The sequence below is a fragment of the Lutra lutra genome, chromosome 7, assembly GCF_902655055.1.
Source record: "Lutra lutra chromosome 7, mLutLut1.2, whole genome shotgun sequence".
Lineage (NCBI taxonomy): Eukaryota > Metazoa > Chordata > Mammalia > Carnivora > Mustelidae > Lutra > Lutra lutra.
Window position 1 is genome coordinate 100,846,923 of NC_062284.1, and position 18,495 is coordinate 100,865,417.

At 40.6% G+C, this 18,495-nt stretch overlaps 1 protein-coding gene across 3 annotated transcripts in view; it reads left to right on the top strand.

Moving 5' to 3' along the window:
- The first annotated feature begins 558 nt into the window (after positions 1-558).
- STYX (serine/threonine/tyrosine interacting protein) overlaps positions 559-18,495 on the top strand; it is a 45,640-nt gene continuing 27,703 nt past the window's right edge. The window contains exons 1-2 of one of the 3 annotated variants that reach the window (XM_047735995.1): positions 559-1,000; positions 16,755-16,787. In XM_047735995.1, the coding sequence (XP_047591951.1) occupies positions 944-1,000; positions 16,755-16,787 (90 nt within the window). In that variant the 5' untranslated portion in view covers positions 559-943. The remainder of the gene's footprint in view (positions 1,001-16,754; positions 16,788-18,495) is intronic. The other 2 variants (XM_047735994.1, XM_047735992.1) reach the window with 2 other exon arrangements.

Here is an 18,495-nt window from a genome sequence, read left to right on the forward strand (position 1 = left end):
TAATACTAACATTTCAACATAAACATAAAGGGAGAGACCTTCCTTCAGTATGATGTATATTTTACTGAGTGAACTATCAGTTTCTTTTTCTTAGGATTTTCTACTTGCCATTGTTTCTTGAGATTTTCTAGTCATGTTCGCAAGTATTCTTAAAAGTCCACAGTTTCAGTTTACTTAAAGGTGATGGGTGTTTCATTTTTTGCGTAGCATAACAGTTTTAAGATGACCTCTTCATTTATTACTTTTTTGGTTATAACCTCACCACAGATTGCGTAGGATTCTGAGGGCAGAAACTACAGTTTTCCTTTCGGATGCCAGTTTCTGGTGGCTAGATGTTTTGCCCGTTCGTGTACTACAGAAGGGATTTACGTCCTTTCTGGAAAGGGCAGAGCTGGTCTGATTTGTCCCACTGCCTTTCCCAGGACCTTCAGTCGTTCCCTCCCTTCTGCCGCAGCCCCACCTCCTCCACACCGGGTAAGCTTAGGCCGTGGCTCCTCCGAGGCCCCGCCCCCCCGCGTCTGCGCTCTGGCGAAGGGGCGGGGCGGTGGCGCGCTGACACCTGGCGGCCGCGGGGGGCGGGCCGAAGGCAAGCGTGGGCTGGGATTGGCTGGGGCAATGCGGGGAGGGGAGACGGTTGTAGGGCTCTCGCTTGTGCCCGAGCCTGTGCGGCCTGAGGGGCGCGGAGACTCAGGGGGAGGGAGACGGCAGCAGCATGGCGGCCGGGTATGAGCCGCCCAACCCTCCTCTTCCCCGCTGTCGCCGCCGTCGCCGCCGGAATCGCTGGGACCCTTTAGTCTGCGTGTGTTAGTTTTAAGCTCGCTGCCCGCCCATCAGTCCCCCGGTCCACCCGCCCTTCTTCCTTTTTCTGCTACTGGCAGCCCGAGGGTCGGGCGGGCCGGATAACTCCCACTCCCACCCCACCCACAAGCCCCGGGCCGGGGCCATGGAGGACGTGAAGCTGGAGTTCCCCTCGCTGCCGCAGTGCAAAGAAGACGCCGAGGTGAGTTTGTCCAGTGACTGCCACGCACAGGCCTCCCCGTGTGGCTCCTCGGCCGCAGGGCGACCCCAGGCCCCAACCGTCGAAGTCTCCGGTTCCCCCGGAGCCCTGTTGCTTCCTGAGACCGTCCTGGGACCTCGGGGAGGAGCCTCCCGCCCAGGGGCGGTGTGCTTTGACCCTCACTCACTGAGTACCTTTTCCTCTCCTGAGACCCTGGCGGAGAGGCAGCTGGGTCTGGTCTACTTAATTAAATGGAAAGGGCAAAAGCAGTCTTTTCTCCCCGAGACTGGGCGTCCAGGACTTACTTTGAGTAAGGTTCCCCTTTTTATTGCCAAGGCAATACGAGGGTAATGTTTTAAATCTCAATTTGAGGGATTTTTTGGTGTCATCGATTCACTTGTGGTACACCTGTCCCCGTATGTGAAATGGATCTGGGGTCTGAACTTTCGAAGTGTGCCTTCAAAAAGTTTTCCAAAGTAGTTGTTTTGTTTGTTTGAGGCGAAACCTTGACCTGCAGAATAAAATGTCACAAAGCTAGCACATCTGAATCTAAAAACTTCAGCCACGAAACTTTCCCTTGGAGGGCAGTTGATACTGAGAATGAATTTCCTTGAACCTGTTCCCCTGATATCTAATTAGGGATTCTTTTTACTCCGCCTTATTTTTTCCTTGCCTAAAGTTTGTATTGAGTCGTCCCCCCACACTGCTAGTTTAAAATAAAATGGTGTTACACTCTACTAAATTAGAGTTTTCTGAAGATTAAATTAGTAACAAGACAAGGATACTCAGTTAATCTCTAGTAGGATCAAGAAAGAGTAAAATTTTCTAGTTCTAAATATCTTAATAATTGGAAAATAAGGCTATATTTTTAAGAAACCATTCGTTTATACCAAATATTCTTTTGAATATCTTTTGGGGGTCTTATTTTTTTTATTTGGAGGGATCCTTTGCTTGTGGTAGTAGTCTTTCACAATTTCATATGTTAAGATTGGACTCTTAAATAGGAAAAAGAGTTGAATTTAAATTATTTTTTTTTTTAAAGATTTTTTATTTATTTATTTGACAGAGAGAGATCACAAGTAGACGGAGAGGCAGGCAGAGAGAGAGAGAGAGGGAAGCAGGCTTCTCGCTGAGCAGAGAACCCGATGTGGGACTCGATCCCAGGACCCTGAGATCATGACCTGAGCCGAAGGCAGTGGCTTAACCCACTGAGCCACCCAGGCGCCCTGAATTTAAATTATTTTAAAAATAAATTTACACTTTTTTCTTGTTTAATACGGAATAATGTGAATGAGGAATATGCTTTTTGTCCTTAACATGATTCAGTGATTTCAGTCTGGAAGCAACCTTAAAAAGTAGTGTAGAGCATTCTCTCTTTTGAGGTGAAGACATTGTAGCTTACCGAGAATAAGTGCTATGCCAAGGTAACAGTAGTGTAAGACACAGTTGAGGGCCTTGGTCTCTTGATTTCTAGTTCAAAATGGTTATAGACTTGGATTTAATCTTTTACTGTGTATATGTCTTATTTCTTTAAAATTATTATAAAATAATTTTATAAATATTTTATAAAATATTTTATATAGCTTTCCTCTGCAAGGACAGAAGTAATGCTTAAAGCCTAGAGATAATGAAGCAAATATTATTTACTGAAAGCAACTTCATTCCTTTTTTCATAGCATTAGATGTTAGTTTTCTTTTGGTTCCAAGTGACAAAAACCAACTCCGAATAGCTTAAGCAAAAGGGGAAGAAGTAATTAAATCCAAAAAGGTAGTGGTGCAGTTGGTCTCGGAGACTTGACTAGACTGTATCATAATGCATCAGAACTGCCTCTGCCTCTTGTCAATGCTTGTCTCTATTTTCTCTTAGGGTTTCTGCTTTTACTCTGGCTTCTCCACAGATACGGAGATTGACTGTCAGCTCCTTCAAGGTCACACCCTTACAGAGCTTACACATTGAGGAATAATATCTCTTTGAGCTTCAATATTTAGAATCTGGAGGATTGGCTTAACCTACGTCATGTGCCATCCTTTGGATCAATCCTTATAGCCATAAAGGGGGAATACAATGAGGAGCCCGGTCTAGGTTATATACTTTTGTGGCCAGGGGTGTGAAGTTCATCATTGGTAGCCCTCCCACCAAAACCATAAGAGCATTTCCACAGGGGATGGAGGGTGCTTTCTAGGCAGACAGAACTATAAATAACCATTAAATAGGGAATATAGTTACTCATGATAAACTAATAAAACAGAACCTTAATTTTTTAATATCCCATGAGATAGGTAAAGTGTCAAATGGTCTTTAACGTAGTTATGGTGACTAGCCGGTAATAGTATTCTTCCACCTAGGAAGCATTTCATGGAAACCTAAATTACAATCCAAGTCTTGTTTTAGCAAAAATAGAATTCAAGTAGAGAAATTTTAATGCATGCTCTTAATGATTGATATGATCAGTCTGTGACAGCTTGATGAACCTGTCACCTCTATAAGAATATTACTTCTACATTTCTTGAAATACTAGTCGGGACAGTCCCAGCAAAATAGGATAGTCCCAGCAAAAATTTAGCTGTGTTCAGATCAGTTTGCAAAAAGATTGTCACTCCTTTGTTTAAAACTTTGCTGTGATTTCCCACTGTTTTAAGGATGAAGTTCAAACCCTTAACATTATCTGCAGGGTGGTGTGTGGTCTGGCTTCTGCGTGCCTTTCTGACCTTATTATGAGCTACTACTCTTCCTCTTCTCCGTTTTCCCTAACCACGTTCATCTTCTCTCAGTTCCTGGAATGTTTTGGTTCCCTCCACTCTCCCACCTCCAACCAGAACCTTTGTGTTTGCCATTTTTCCCTCTGTGGCTGCCAGCACTATGCTTGCCTTCCCCTAATTAACTATTTGCTCTTGGGTTAGATCTAACTTTTGGTATTATTTCTTGAGAAAGGAGTTCCCTGATTTTGCTGACTCCTCCTGTTCCCTCTCCCACTCTAACTCCACAGAATAGTTTAATCCTCCAGGTTTATAAGTCTCTGTAGCACTTGGTACTTTATACCTAACTTGTAATAGACATCATACTGATGGTTTTGGTCAATGTCTCTTTTCCATGATAGACTGAAATTTTCATAAGTGAGTTTATTCACTAATGTGTTCCTATCTTATTCTCACTGTTTCTTGCACTTGACCCACTGTCTGGTATATACCCTAAGCTTAACAAATGTTTGTTGCATTAATGGAAGAATCTTGATTGGTTTTAGTAGTGGAGTCTGGTGACAAGATTATAGTACTTTCTTTTTAGAAATGAAGAGCAGCTTACACTGTCAAATTTTAAAATTAGTTGCATAGTTAGGGCTATTGATTTTATACTTCAGAAATTAATGTTTTTAGATAGGGAAATATAATTTATTTCAGTTGCAATTTGGCAACTTAAATGTCACTTTATTTTCTCTTTTGATTCCCATAAGACAGAATAAAAAATGGGAATTGCTTAATATTTTTGATTGAGGATCCTTAAATTTAGAATGGTGCTTTTTAAACCTGACTGTAGAGTAGAATCACCCAGGGGGCTTCTTAAAAAATAACCATTCCTGGACCCTACCAGCACCTATTCTGATTTAACTGGTCTGTGATGGAGTCAGATAATTCTAGTGGCAGCCAGATTTATGAGTAACTGACTTAAAAGGATCTTACTTGAATGCCCTTCTGTCTCTTGTTTTTAGAGTGAAAAACTCCTTTGTGTTTTGGTTGAAGCAAAATAGGGATGAGAATTAAAGGAAAGGGCTTACTATGAAGAGGGCTAAATTTTTTTGGAGAAGAGAAACCCCAGTACTAATTTTTCTGTTTTGTGAAATGTCCCGGCTCTAGTATAGTATTCTGATGATTTTTTTTTTCCTCTGGACTGCTCCTCCCATCAACTAAAATTCATAATCTGTCTTGGTGTTTCTAAAGGTTGTTATGTTTCATCCAGCCTGATCCATCTGAAAATAAGAATTAAGTTTTTTTTTTTTTTTTAAGATTTTATTTGTTTATTTGACAGAGAGAGATCACAAGTAGACAGAGAGGCAGGCAGAGAGAGAGAGAGAGAGGGAAGCAGGCTCCCTCCGAGCAGAGAGCCCGATGCGGGACTCGATCCCAGGACCCTGAGATCATGACCTGAGCCGAAGGCAGCGGCTTAACCCACTGAGCCACCCAGGCGCCCCAAGAATTAAGTTTTTATTTTATCGAATGGTTACAGCCTATATTCTTTGCTGTGTTTATTTACTTATTTACTGATCTTTGAACATTTTTCTGCCCCCTAAGTGCAATTTGATAGCTCATGTAATTACATTTGTCTGAGGAGGAGAGAACATGAAAGATGTTTTAATATGCCATACCTTTTAGCACATATTGATGATTGAATGATACTTATGAATTAATTTTCATCAGAAGCAGAGTGTGTTTCACAATTAGGGTTATGTTGGTTAAGTAGCTTGCTTTGGTTTGAAAAATATAGTGGGGACTGTTTGGCTAGTCATTGGGAGTTTGGGAAACTGATTCTACTAATTAAGTACAGTAGTAATTCTCACTAGATCATTGGGAATCTGCCCCATTACCACTACCATCTCTAAAGTGATGGATTTTAGCAGCAGTGTGGGCAGGCTGAGATTAAGATTGTGATACAGGCAAGACATGATTGTTAGAGACACGTTCAGATAGATGGACATCTGGTAGAGCAAAACAGTGAGCGTGAATGACTTAACATCTTGATCTACTATGCTAAAGGCATTACCAGAACTGATAGACAAGACAGGATTAAGATTTGTAGGGTAGGTATCAGGGCTAGGTAAACAAAGAGGGTAGAAGCTTAAGATCAAAATTTAATTCTAGCACTAGGAATAGTTTAATGAAATCTTCGTGAGAGAAAGCCTTTGAGATTTCAGAGGATCCTTGCCTATTACAGCAAGTCTGATGCTCACAAAAGTAGGCTATGTGCTTTTTTGTCCGGTGAATAGGAGTAATTTTCCGTTCTCTCCTGCAATACAACTTGCTTTTTACTCCTATAATATCTTCCTTATAGAAATACAGCATACATGTTCTACTGTATACAGTCTTTTGGGAGCTCAAAATTTCTTTGAAGCCTCTTATTTCACTTAAAACTTCAAGTAAGCTTTGCATTCTATCCATGTGGTCATGTTTGTTTTAAAATGAATAAAAATAAAAATTAGTGGCCAGCCAGTGAAAACACTTTTTCTTTCTTTCTTTCTTTCTTTCTTTTCTTTTTTTAAAAGATTTTATTTATTTATGTGACAGAGAGAGCAGGAACATGAGGTGGGGAGTTTGGGGGGCAGCCTTACTGCTGTGCAGGGAGCCTGATGAGGGGCTCGATCCCAGGACTCTGGGATCATGACCCGAGCCAAAGGCAGATGCTTAACAACTGACCCACCCAGGTGCCCCTAAAACACTTTTTCTAAAAAAAAAAAAAAAAAAAAAAACTTTTGGTAAAATTGATATTCCAGAAGGAAGCACATTTATTCTGTGTCTTTGAGTGCCTTCTAGCATATACAGGGCCAGATATTCCCTGGAATATATGTACATCATTTCACTATATACGTCCTCCTATTTTTGTTTTTGTTTTTTCTTTTTTTTTTTTTTTAAGATTTTATTTATTTTTTGGGGGGAGAGAGAGAGAGAGAGCATGAGAGGGGAGGGTCAGGAGGAGGAGCAGACTCCCTGCCGAGCAGGGAGCCTGATGTGGGACTCCATCCTGAGACTGCGGGATCATGACCTGAGCCGAAGGCAGTCGCTTAACCAACTGAGCCACGCAGGTGCCCCATGTTTTTGTTTTTTCATGCACAGTTTAGAAATTTTATTTTAGATAAACTCAAAAGTACACATTTCTTTTTTAAAATTTTTTTTATTTTTTAAAGATTTTATTTATTTATTTGACAGATGGAGATCACAAGTAGACAGACAGGCAGGCAGAGAGAGTGGAGGAAGCAGGCTCCTGCTGAGCAGAGAGCCTGACTCGGGGCTCGATCCCAGGACCTTGGGATCATGACCCGAGCCGAAGGCAGAGGCTTTAACCCACTGAGCCACCCAGGCGCCCCAAAAGTCACATTTCTTTAATTGCTTTTCTTCTTTCTTGCAACTCTGGTAAGTTTCTTCAGGAAGATAAGACTGTCTATTAGACTAATCAGGAATCTTTAAAAAAAAGGGGGGGGAAGCACCGTATATAACCATAATGTACATCTATTATGTGCTTATTCTGTAGCAGACACTATGCTCAGTGTTAGGGGTACCATGATGAAAATGACAGAATTTTTGGCTTAAGTTCTTTAAAACTTTTTAGTGTAAAACGGTTATAACATATTGGTAAATCAAATGCGCATTCATTCATTTTGTACAAATTGATTACAGGGGGCGCCTGGGTGGCTCAATGGGTTAAAGCCTCTGCCTTTAGCTCAGGTTGTGATTCCAGGGTCCTGGGATCGAGCCCCGCATGGGGCTCTCTGCTCAGCAGGGAGCCTGCTTCCTCTCTCTCTGCCTGCCTCTCTGCCTACTTGTGATCTCTCTCTCTCTCTCTCTCTCTGTCAAATAAATAAATAAATAATCTTTTAAAAAAATTGATTACATTTTCCCCTCTACTGGCTTGGAAACTATATACTTTATTTCTGTTAATCCCTATGGGCTAATCATCATTTATGCAGTCAGTATTTGTTTATTTATTTTTTGGTTTTGGGGTTTTTTTTGATGGGCAGCAGAGCAAGGTTTATTGAGTGATAGCCAAAGTGATAGTACAAAGCTCCCAAGGAGGGAGCGGACGGAAGGGGTTGCCCCAGTCAATATTTGTTTAGTACAACTCTGTCCGCTACATGGTTCCTTCTTACATTGAGAGGCTATATAGTGTCAGTGTTTCTGGAGTCAGCTGTTTAGACTCAAAGTTAAGTTATTAGGCTCTCTGTACCTGAAGTAGAAATGCAAAATAGAGAAAACAGTACCTTTTCTTTGGGGAGAAGCAGAGAAAGAGGGACAGTATTAAGCATGCTCCAAATTGGCGATGAGTATTATGATTTCTGTAACTGCAGTTTAATCTCTTGAGCTTCATATAAATGGGACATGTAAAATGGACTCTTTTGTTTATGACTTTTTGTGTGTGTGTGTGTGTGAATGGGGGAGGGGCAGAGGGAGAAAATCTACAAGCCGACTTCCCGCTGAGTATGTAACCCAGGGCATTGGCTCAGGGTGCGATCTTACTACTGGTGAAACTGCAACTTGAGCTGAAACCAAGAGTCAGATGCTTAATGTCTCGGCTGAACCACCAAGGTGCTCCTGTTTATGGCTTTTTTCATGGAACAGAATATTAAATCACCTATATTGTGCTTAGCAGTAGTAGTAGATTCTTTCTTGTTACTGAACACTATTTCATTGTGTGATAATTGTCATGATCTCAGGATTCTGAGATGGAGCCCCTTGTAGGGTTACTCGCGCAGCACGAAGTGTGTGTGCTTGGGGATTCTCTCCCTCTCTCCCGCTACCCTTCCCCCTGCTTATGTGCTTGCATGCTGTCTCTCCCTTAAATAAAATTTTTTTAAAGATTTTATTTATTTGAGAGGGAGAGAGAGAAAGGGAGAGAGTGAGAGCACAAGAACAGGGGGAGGGAGAAACAGACTCCCTACTGGGATCATGACTGGAGTGGAAGGTCATGCTTTAACCCACTGAGCTACCCAGGTGGCCCTTAATAATGTTTTTTTTAAAGATTTTTATTTATTTATTTGACAGAGATCACAAGTAGGCAGAGAGGCAGGCAGAGAGAGAGAGGAAAGCAGGCTCCCTGCTGAGCAGAGAGCCCGATGCGGGGTTCGATCCCAGGACCCTGGGATCATGACCTGAGCTGAAGGCAGAGGCTCTAACCCACTGAGCCACCCAGGAGCCCCATTAATTTTTTTTTTTAAGATTTTATTTATTTGACAGACAGAGATCACAAGTAGGCAGAGAGGCAGGCAGAGAGAGAGGAGGAAGCAGGCTCCACGCTGAGCAGAGCGCCTGACATGGGACTCTATCTCAGGACCCTGGGATCATGACCTGAGCTGAAGGCAGAGGCTTTAACCCACTGAACCACCCAGGCGCCCCAATAATTTTTTTTAATTAAAAAAATCTTTTGTGCCCTTTTAAAGATATCTTTGCTTTTTCCAAGGTTGTAAATGTATTCTGTGTTTTCTTCTAGAAGTTTTGTCATTTTTGCATTTGTGTTTATACATACACACTTTTTTTTCCCATTTATTCATCAAGTATGTATTGAAAACCTATTATGTGCCAGGCACCTGTCATCAAGTGTTGGAAATAGATGAAACAGTGAAGACAGGCAAGATGTTTATGTGTGCGGAAGGTTTGGGATGGGAGTGGTGAGAGAAGTCAGGATCAGAATTCATTTTATTTACTAGACAAATATTTTCTAGATAAATATCTACTTGTTCCGGCACCGGTTTTTTTTTTTTTTTTTTTTTTTAAAGATTTTATTTATTTATTTGTCAGAGAGAGAGAGAGAGAGAGAGAGCGAGCACAGGCAGACAGAGTGGCAGGCAGAGGCAGAGGGAGAAGCAGGCTCCCCACAGAACAAGGAGCCCGATGTGGGACTCGATCCCAGGACGCCGGGATCATGACCTGAGCCGAAGGCAGCTGCCCAACCAACTGAGCCACCCAGGCGTCCCCCGGCACCGGTTTTTGAAAGACTTTTTTCCCCCTCAATTGAATTGCCTTGTTGTCTTTTGGGAAATTAATTGGCTGCATATGTGAAGGTCTTTTGGACTCTTCCATTTCTGTGTTTGCTTTTAGTCTGGAAAAAGAAATTCTGCTTTGTGTTTGGTATACTGCTATTTACCTGTGTATTTCTTTACCCTTATCTTGCTTGGGATTTAGTGGGTTGCTTATTTCCGAAGTGTGGTGTCTTTAGCCAGTTTTGGAAAATTTTCAGTAACATATCTATTTTCTCTATCCTCCTTCTGGAACTTAGATTTTATGGATGTTGGACTTTTAAATTCTATCTTATATGTGTATAAGTGATCATATTTTCCAACTCTGAATTTAGGTCATTTCTTCAGTTCTGTTTTCCAGTTCACAAATTGTCTTTATTTTTTAAGATTTTATTTATTTATTTATTTATTTATTTATTTTTAAAGATTTTATTTGTTTATTTGACAGAGAGAGATCACAAGTAGACAGAGAGGCAGGCAGGGGGGGGGGGGAAGCAGGCTCCCTGCTGAGCAGAGAGCCCGATGCGGGACTCGATCCCAGGACCCTGAGATCATGACCTGAGCTGAAGGCAGCGGCTTAACCCACTGAGCCACCCAGGCGCCCTTATTTATTTATTTGACAGAGATCACAAGCAGGCAGAAAGGCTGGGGGCGGGAGGCGGCGGGAAGCGGGTTCCCTGCTGAGCCATGAGCCTGCTGCATGGGCTTGATCCCAGGACCCTGAGATCATGACCTGAGCCAAAGGCAGAGGCCCAACCCACTGAGCCACTCAGCTGCCCCACAAATTCTCTCTTTAACTACAACCTTTCTTCTATTTAGCTGTCCCACCAATTTTTAATTTCATTTGTGTTTTTTCATTTCTTCATATACCGTTTGGTTCTCTTAAAAAATAAATTTCTTAATCCTTGCTCATACTTTTGATGCTCTCATACCTTTGATATTCTAAATGTATTGTATTTTTCATTGTCCTAATATCTGCAGCCTTTGTGAATGTGATTCAGTTGTATCTGTTTTTTATGGTGGTTCATTTCCTCTTTTTTTTTTTTTTAATTGTGAGCTCGTTTAAACTTATCTCTGTGAATTATTTCTGATCTAGGTTTAGGGCATGCTTCTCCAGAAAGAAAATGCATTTGCTTCTTCCAAAAACCAATGGACACTATCTACCTAGGACCACCTGACATTGAATTTTCACTTGGCCTCACAAAAATAATTGAATTTTAATGCCAAAGTTGAGCAAAGGCCAGATTGTGGTTAGGAAGATCCCAACCCACTGTTACCACCACATTTTGCTCAGACTCAAAGCTAAGAAAGGCAAGAGTACTCATTTCTATGGGGATGAGGTAAATTCTCCTCCCTCCCTAATCTCCCCAGTTTATCATTCAATGAGAATGTTGCCTTTTGGGAACTCAGCTTTTTGGTGTTGATCTTACTTCCCTCTTTGATCAGGTCCTGTGCTTTGTCTTATGTCTTACATATACAGTATCATTTTAAATAAGGCCATCGTAAGGATGTGGAACAGCTAAAACTCCCTTACATGGCTGATGGGAATGTAAATTGGTTTTGGAAAACTTTTGGCAGTGTCTAATAAAGCCAAATATAGGCCTACTCGGTGACTTAGGAATTCCATTGATATTTTAAAAATTAATATGTAATGTTTTATAGGGGCACCTGGGTGGCTCAGTCGGCTGAGCCTCTGTCTTCAGTTCTGGTTGTGATCTCAGGATCAAGACCCATATCTGGCTGCTTCTCCTTCTCTCTGATCCTCCTCCCCGCTTATGCGTTCTCTCTCTCTGTGTCTCAAATTTAAAAAAACCCAGCAACATATAATGTATTATTTGTTTCAGGGGTGCAGGTCTGTAATTCATCAGTCTTATATAATACCCAGTGTTCATTACAACACATACCCTCCCCAGTGTCCATGACCCTGTTACCCCTCCTCACCCCCCTTCCTTTTTTTTAAGATTTTATTTTTTTGAGTAATCTCTATACCCATTGTGGAGTCCAAACTCACAACCCCAAGATCAAGAGTCACATGCTCTTCCAACTGAGCCAGCCATGTGACAGACAACATGGATGAATGTCACAGACATTAGGTTGAGTGAAAGAAGCCAAATAAAATAGTACTGTTGTGATTCCATTTATACTAAGTTCAAGAATAGGCAAAACTAATCTATAGTGACAGCAGTCAGTGGTCACCTCTGAAGAGAGGATATTGACTGAGCAGAGGAAGGAATTTTCTGAGATGACGAAAAATTTTTTTTTAATATTTTATTTTTATTTATTTGACAGAGACACAGTGAGAGAGGGAACACAAGCTGGGGGAGTGGGAGAGTGAGAAGCAGGCTCCTCACTGAGCAAGGAGCCTGATATGGGGCTCGATCCCAGGACCCTGAGATCATGACCTGAGCTGAAGGCAGATGCTTAACAACTGAGCCACCCAGGCACCCCTGAGATGACGAAAATCTTGATCTAGGTTGTGATTACATGGTTGTATTGCCTCTGGAAGTTTATTGAGCTCTACATTCAGATTTGGGCATTTTAACACTTCATTGTGTGTTCTTTTATACGTCCATTTTAAAAGAACAGATATACAAGGCCATGAAAGATCAGCAGGTCCTCTCCTGATATAACTTATTGGGGTTTATAGCCTACTAATATCACATTGCCAGGATCTGTTAAAGACAAAAAAGGACTTTCTTTCTCTTCTTTATTAAAAAGAAAAATTGCTGACTATATTGCAGGAGTACTATTCTGTCTTTTCTGTAGCCAAATTCAAGAGGTTTGCTACTCAAGGTGCATTATGTTGAACATAACCCAAGGAAGCAAAGAGTTTTGGGGCACCTGGGTGGCACAGTTACTTAAGTGTCTGACTCTTGATTTCGGCTTAGGTGGTGATCTCAGGGGTATGGAGCCTGCTTAAATTTTTTTCTCTCTCCCTCTGCTCTATCTCTCCTCTCTCTAAAAAAAGAAAAGAAAGCGAAGAGTTTTTATTACTTGTCACAAGGAGACAGGGAAATGGCTCTCAAAATACTGTCTGTCTCCTCTTGGGATTCATCCATGAAACATTTATTCTGTGTGCTAGGGAGCAGGGCCAGGGAGCTTGATACATTAAGGAACTTACACATTTTGTTACCTAGGCACTTGGTTTCAACTCCTCATGCTTAGTATGTCACCATGCTAGTGTGTACATTGTATGTTCAAAAAATGGTCGGGGGGCACCTGGGTGGCTCAATGGGTTAAAGCCTCTGCCTTCTGCTCAGGTCATGGTCCCGGGGTCCTGGGATCGAGCCCTGCATCAGGCTCTCTGCTCAGTAGGGAGCCTGCTCCCTCCTCTCTCTGCCTGCCTCTCTGCCTACTTGTGATCTCTGTCTGTCAAATAAATAAAATCTTTAAAAAAAAAATGGTTGGAAAACCTCACCCTTGGGAGGAGATCTTAGTATTCTAATGAGCCAGAGGTAACTTTAGGGCAACTCAGGGGGGGCTTCTTTGCAGGATGTCACCTCCAAACTGGCTCAAACTGGCTCACAGAAGAGGGTATCTGGTGGAACACCTAACCATAGCTTCTTGTTCTACAAAACAGACATGTTCTTTCCCCCCTTTTCTGCGTTTCCCCCTTTCCCCTCCCCCCTTCTGATAGCTTGCAGCCCTCTGATAATGAATAATTTTCCACTGCATTCTAGCTTAGATTTCTGTTACAGATGTATAACATTTCTACCTTATGTGTTAAAAATACTTTTCTGACTTGGAAAATCTAGGTGAAGGGTAAAGGGAATTCCTTGTACTATTTTTAACTTTTCTGTAATCCTAAAATTAAAAGTGAAAAGGGTTTGTTTGATTTTTTTTTTTTTTTTTTTTTTTTTGGATAGGTAGAAGGGGCAGAGGGAGAGGGAGAAAAGCAGTCTCCACTAAGCGCAGAACCTGATACAGGTTCTTACCACGCCAAGATCATGATCTGAGACAAACAAGTTTGACACTTAACTGACTGAGGCAAGCACCCCTTCATTATTTGTTAGTTTTACTTAAATTCAATTTAGATTAGAAGGATATGCAGATGTACTTTTTTTTTTTAAGATTTTATTTATTTGAGAGAGAGAGAGTGAGTGAGTGAGAGAGCAAGTGCACCTGAGGAGGGGGAGGGAGAAGCAGACTCCCTGCTGAGAAGGGATCCTGGGACCCTGGAATCATAACCTGAGCTGAAGGCAGACCCTTAATCAGCTGAGCCACCCAGGTGCCCCCACAAATGTACTTCTAAGCATGTCACTATATATAGTTGTAGAAATTGTCTGCATCCAGCATTCACTGGAAATTGGCTTAACAAGGCACATATTTTCTGTGAATTATTTCAGTCACAAAGCATTTAAAATAACATTTTGAGTTAAAATAAATTTAGTTAATGTACAGTATGTTACTAGTTTCAGGGGTAGAATTTAGTTGATTCATCAGTTGCATATAACACCCAGTGTGCATTACATCAAGGGCCTCCTTTATGCCTGTCATCCAGTTACCCTATTCCTCCACCCATCAATCCTCAGTTCGTTCCATGTAGTTAAGAGTCTGTTAGGGTTTGCCTCCCTCTCTGTTTTTCTTATTCTATTTTTCCTTTCCTTTCCCTATGTTCCTCTGTTTTGTTTCTTAAATTCCACATATGAGTGAAGTCATTTGGTAGTTGTCTTTCTTTGACTGACTTAAGCACAATACTTTCTAGTTCCATCTACATCACTGCAAATAGTAAGATTTCATTCTTTTTGATGGCTGAGTAATATTTCCTTATGTATACATACCATTTCTTTATCCATTCATCTGTCGATGGACGTCTGGGCTCTTTCCATATTTTGGCTACTGTGGACATTTCTGCTATAAACATTGGGGTGCATGTACCCTTCCAATCTCTATTTTTGTATCGTTTGGATAAATACATAGTAGTGTAATTGCTGGGTTGTAGGGTAGTTCTAATTGACATATAATGTTATATTAGTTTCAGGTATATTACATAGTGATTGGACAGTTCTGTAAATTGCCCATTGCTCACCATAAGTGTAGTTAACTTCTGTCACCATACAAAGTTATTCCAAATTATTGGCTATATTCCTGATGTTATACTTTTTATCCACATGACTTATTTTTATTTTTTAAAGATTGTATTTATTTATTTGAGAGAAAGACCGTGAGAGAGAGCATGAGAGGGGAAAAGATCAGAAGGAGAAGCAGACGCTCCACAGAGCTGGGTGTCCAATGTGGGACTCAATCCTGGGACTCCAGGACCATGACCCGAGCCAAAGGCAGTTCCCCAACTAACTGAGCCACCCAGGCACCCCATGTGACTTATTTTATAACTGGAAGTTTATATCCCTTAATTCCTTTCCCCTGAAAATAAAGGATTTTTTAAAAAGCTTTTCCAGTTTTAACTTTAGAAACCTCATTTCTGTTTAAATTCTAAGTTGTAAGCAACCAAGTTAGAAACTTTCGGGATGCAGTCTGTTTACGAATGAGGACTATCTGTACTATATTTGATTCTTCTTATCAATTCACTGTAACTGCTTTTTTCTTTTCCAAGTTTTTCTTTATTTTTTAAAAAAAGATTTGTTTATTTATTTTGGGGAGGTAGGAGCAAAAGGAGAGGAGGAGAATCTCTAGCAGACTCCCTACCTCTCAAGGAGCCTAATGTAGGGCTTGATCCCAGGACCCTGAGACCATGACCTGGGCCAAAATAAGCCAAAATCAAGAGTGAGGTGCTCAACCGACTGAGCCACTGAGGTGCTCCTCTTTTCCCATTTTTTTTTTTTTTAAGATTTTATTCATTTATTTGACAGAGAGAAATCACAAGTAGGCAGAGAGGCAGGCAGAGAGAGAGAGAGAGAGAGGAGGAAGCAGGCTCCCTGAGGAGCAGAGAGCCCGACATGGGGCTCAATCCCAGGACCCTGAGATCATGACCTGAGCCGAAGGCAGAGGCCTAACCCACTGAGCCGCACAGGCGCCTTTCCCATTTTTTTTTTAAACATTTATTAATGTTAGAGGAGAGCAAGAGAGAGGGTATACACACACACAAGTGGGACGGGCAGAGGGAGAGGGAGAGAAAATTTCAAGCAGATTTCTGCTGAGTGCAGAGGTGCTGGGGCTGAAACCAAGAATCAGGTGCTTAACTGATTGTGTCATCTAGGCACCCCTTTACCTTTTAAATGTTTTCTGTCCTTTGCCATTGACATATGCTTTATTTTCCAACTTGTTTACTTTGGTCTGCATTCCAAAGAGAGAATAAACTCTATACTTTCAAAAAGTGTATCTTTAAAGGGAATCAGACTGCTAAAAGATCAAGCCCAAGTGAGATATGAAAAAGGCTGTTTGATAACCATTTAGTGGTTTAGATCAGGGATGGCAAATACCTATGATTTAACATTCTTTCATCCATTACATAAACTGCTCATTGATGACAGTACTCTTCTTAAGTCTTTCCTCACACAGTGTTTTAGCTATCTGCTGCCAGTTGGTTAAAGTTGACATGAATCACAAGAAGGCTATTTGGCATTTCTGATTTGGAGGATCAGTTTTGGGGAGAAATTTCTTTAATTAATGAGCTAGTCCATCCACTGTACGAAGTAACATAATCATAATTTTGGAAGCATAGTTACTTAAAGAATACCTTAATCATTGTTTTGTTTTTTTTTCCCCCCAAGATTTTATTTATTTCAGAGAAAGAGAGAGTACACAAGCCAGGGGAGAGAGGCCGAGGGAGAAGGAAAAGCAGACTCCCCACTGAGCAGGGAGCATGAGGTGGAGCTCTGTCTCAGGATCCTGAGATCATGACCTGAGCTGAAGGCAGATGCTTAACTGACTGAGCCACCCAGGCCGCCCCTTAATCATTGTTTCTTTTAACTTAAATTTTCAAGTGTTTGCAAAGCTAACAATCTATAGAATATTCTTAAAGTACAATGTATTTTTTCAAAAAAATCCATACACTTGTATGTCACATCTTTAACTTTTAATTGGGTAACCTTTTTTTTATCTGTCATTCACTTTTATTCTTGTGTTTTCTTTCCATTGTTAAGGAATGGACCTACCCTATGAGACGAGAGATGCAGGTAAGATAATATTCAAACCACATGTATTACTATTATCATTATTAAATCTAATTTCACAAAGGATTTGAGACCTGTTGGCTCATGGTCTGTAGGTTCATCATTAAGTATTTTTAAAAATCAAGGTTATTTAAGGTTAATCATGGATCTTAAAAAGATGGGAAATGAATTGTTGCCTTTCTTCCTTAGATTAGAATCATGGACATAGTAATATATATGAATATGCTTAAAGAATCACTTTGTTTTTCCTTATCTGAAAAATTGGGTACAATATTTTATTCCTTTTGAAAATTGTTTTCTGTGAATGTCTAGTTTAGATAAGTCCAAAAGAGTTGACTATAAAGCAGATCACTCTTGAATAATTGTTCCTTTTTATGTCTGATTTCCAGTCAACTTCCATAATGAAGTCCTCCAGAAGCCTGAGTGGAATATTCCCAAAATGGAATGATAAAATGATAGTTAACCCTCATAGCAGTTTGTTTTTCTTTTGCATTTCTTACCATTTACAGTCACTCTGCTAACCCCAGAATCAATCAGTGTCTCCTGTTCCCAGGAGTACCTTGAATTATAAAAATCTATTTCTTTTCTCTATTGTGTGAAAATTCTCTTTTTAAAAGTATCTGAGTACTTATGAGGCATTTTACTTAGTGCTGTGGGGAATGCAAAGATGATTAAATGTAATTTCTGCCCACAAGAAGCTGGTAGGAGAAATCAGACCTCTACACAAATAGTAACAATTTTCATAGAACTGAACTGAAAAATTACACTGTATTAATATCTAGGATATGATATAGCCCAACTAAAATCTTTCTATACTGAATTTACATAGAATAAATTTTAATCCAGTGTTTGGAAGGTATTTATTTAAAATTGTTGAAACTCTTGTCAGTAGGCAAACATTTGATACTGGTCTTTTTTAAACTTTGCAATAATACTTTTATTAACAATAAGTAACAACAGTTCTAATCTTGTGTCTTGTCCTACTTTTGATTTGGCTGAATAAGGTTTTGTGTAATTCCAAAGGGGTAATTTTCTTTATGCCTATTTTATTTCTAAACTATCGTAGAGACTATAAGTAAAATTAGAGATTTTTATTAATATGAAGGACAGTCATATAGGGGCACCTATATGGCTCAGTCAGTTAAGCACTGGGACTCTTGATTTTGGGTCAGGTCAGATTCTTAGCGTCATGAGACTGAGCCTCTCCTCAGGCTCTGTGCTGGCCAGGGAACCTGCTTAAGATTCTCTCTCCTTCCCACCTCTGTCTCTCTACCCTCCCCTTTCTCAAAAAAAAGACAGTCATATAATATGATAATTTTACCCAAACTGCTTCTATAAAAAGCACTGTAGAAGTTCAGATATCTGACTTTTTTTTTTTAAGATTTTATTTATTTATTTGACAGAGAGATCACAAGTAGGCAGAGAGGCAGGGAGAGAGAGAGAGGAGGAAGCAAGCTCCCTGCCAAGCAGAGAGCCCAATGCAGAGAGCCCGATGTGGGGCTCGATGTGGGGCTCGATCCCAGGACCCTGGGATCATGACCTGAGCCGAAGGCAGAGGCTTAAGCCACTGAGCCATCCAGGCGCCCCCAGATATCTGACTTTTCAGAACTATATTTAAATTTTAAATGTCTCATTTGATATATAAAACACATATCCATTTCTCTTCCCAGTCATTTGCTCCGTGTGGCCAGGAAATGTTCCCTAAATTACA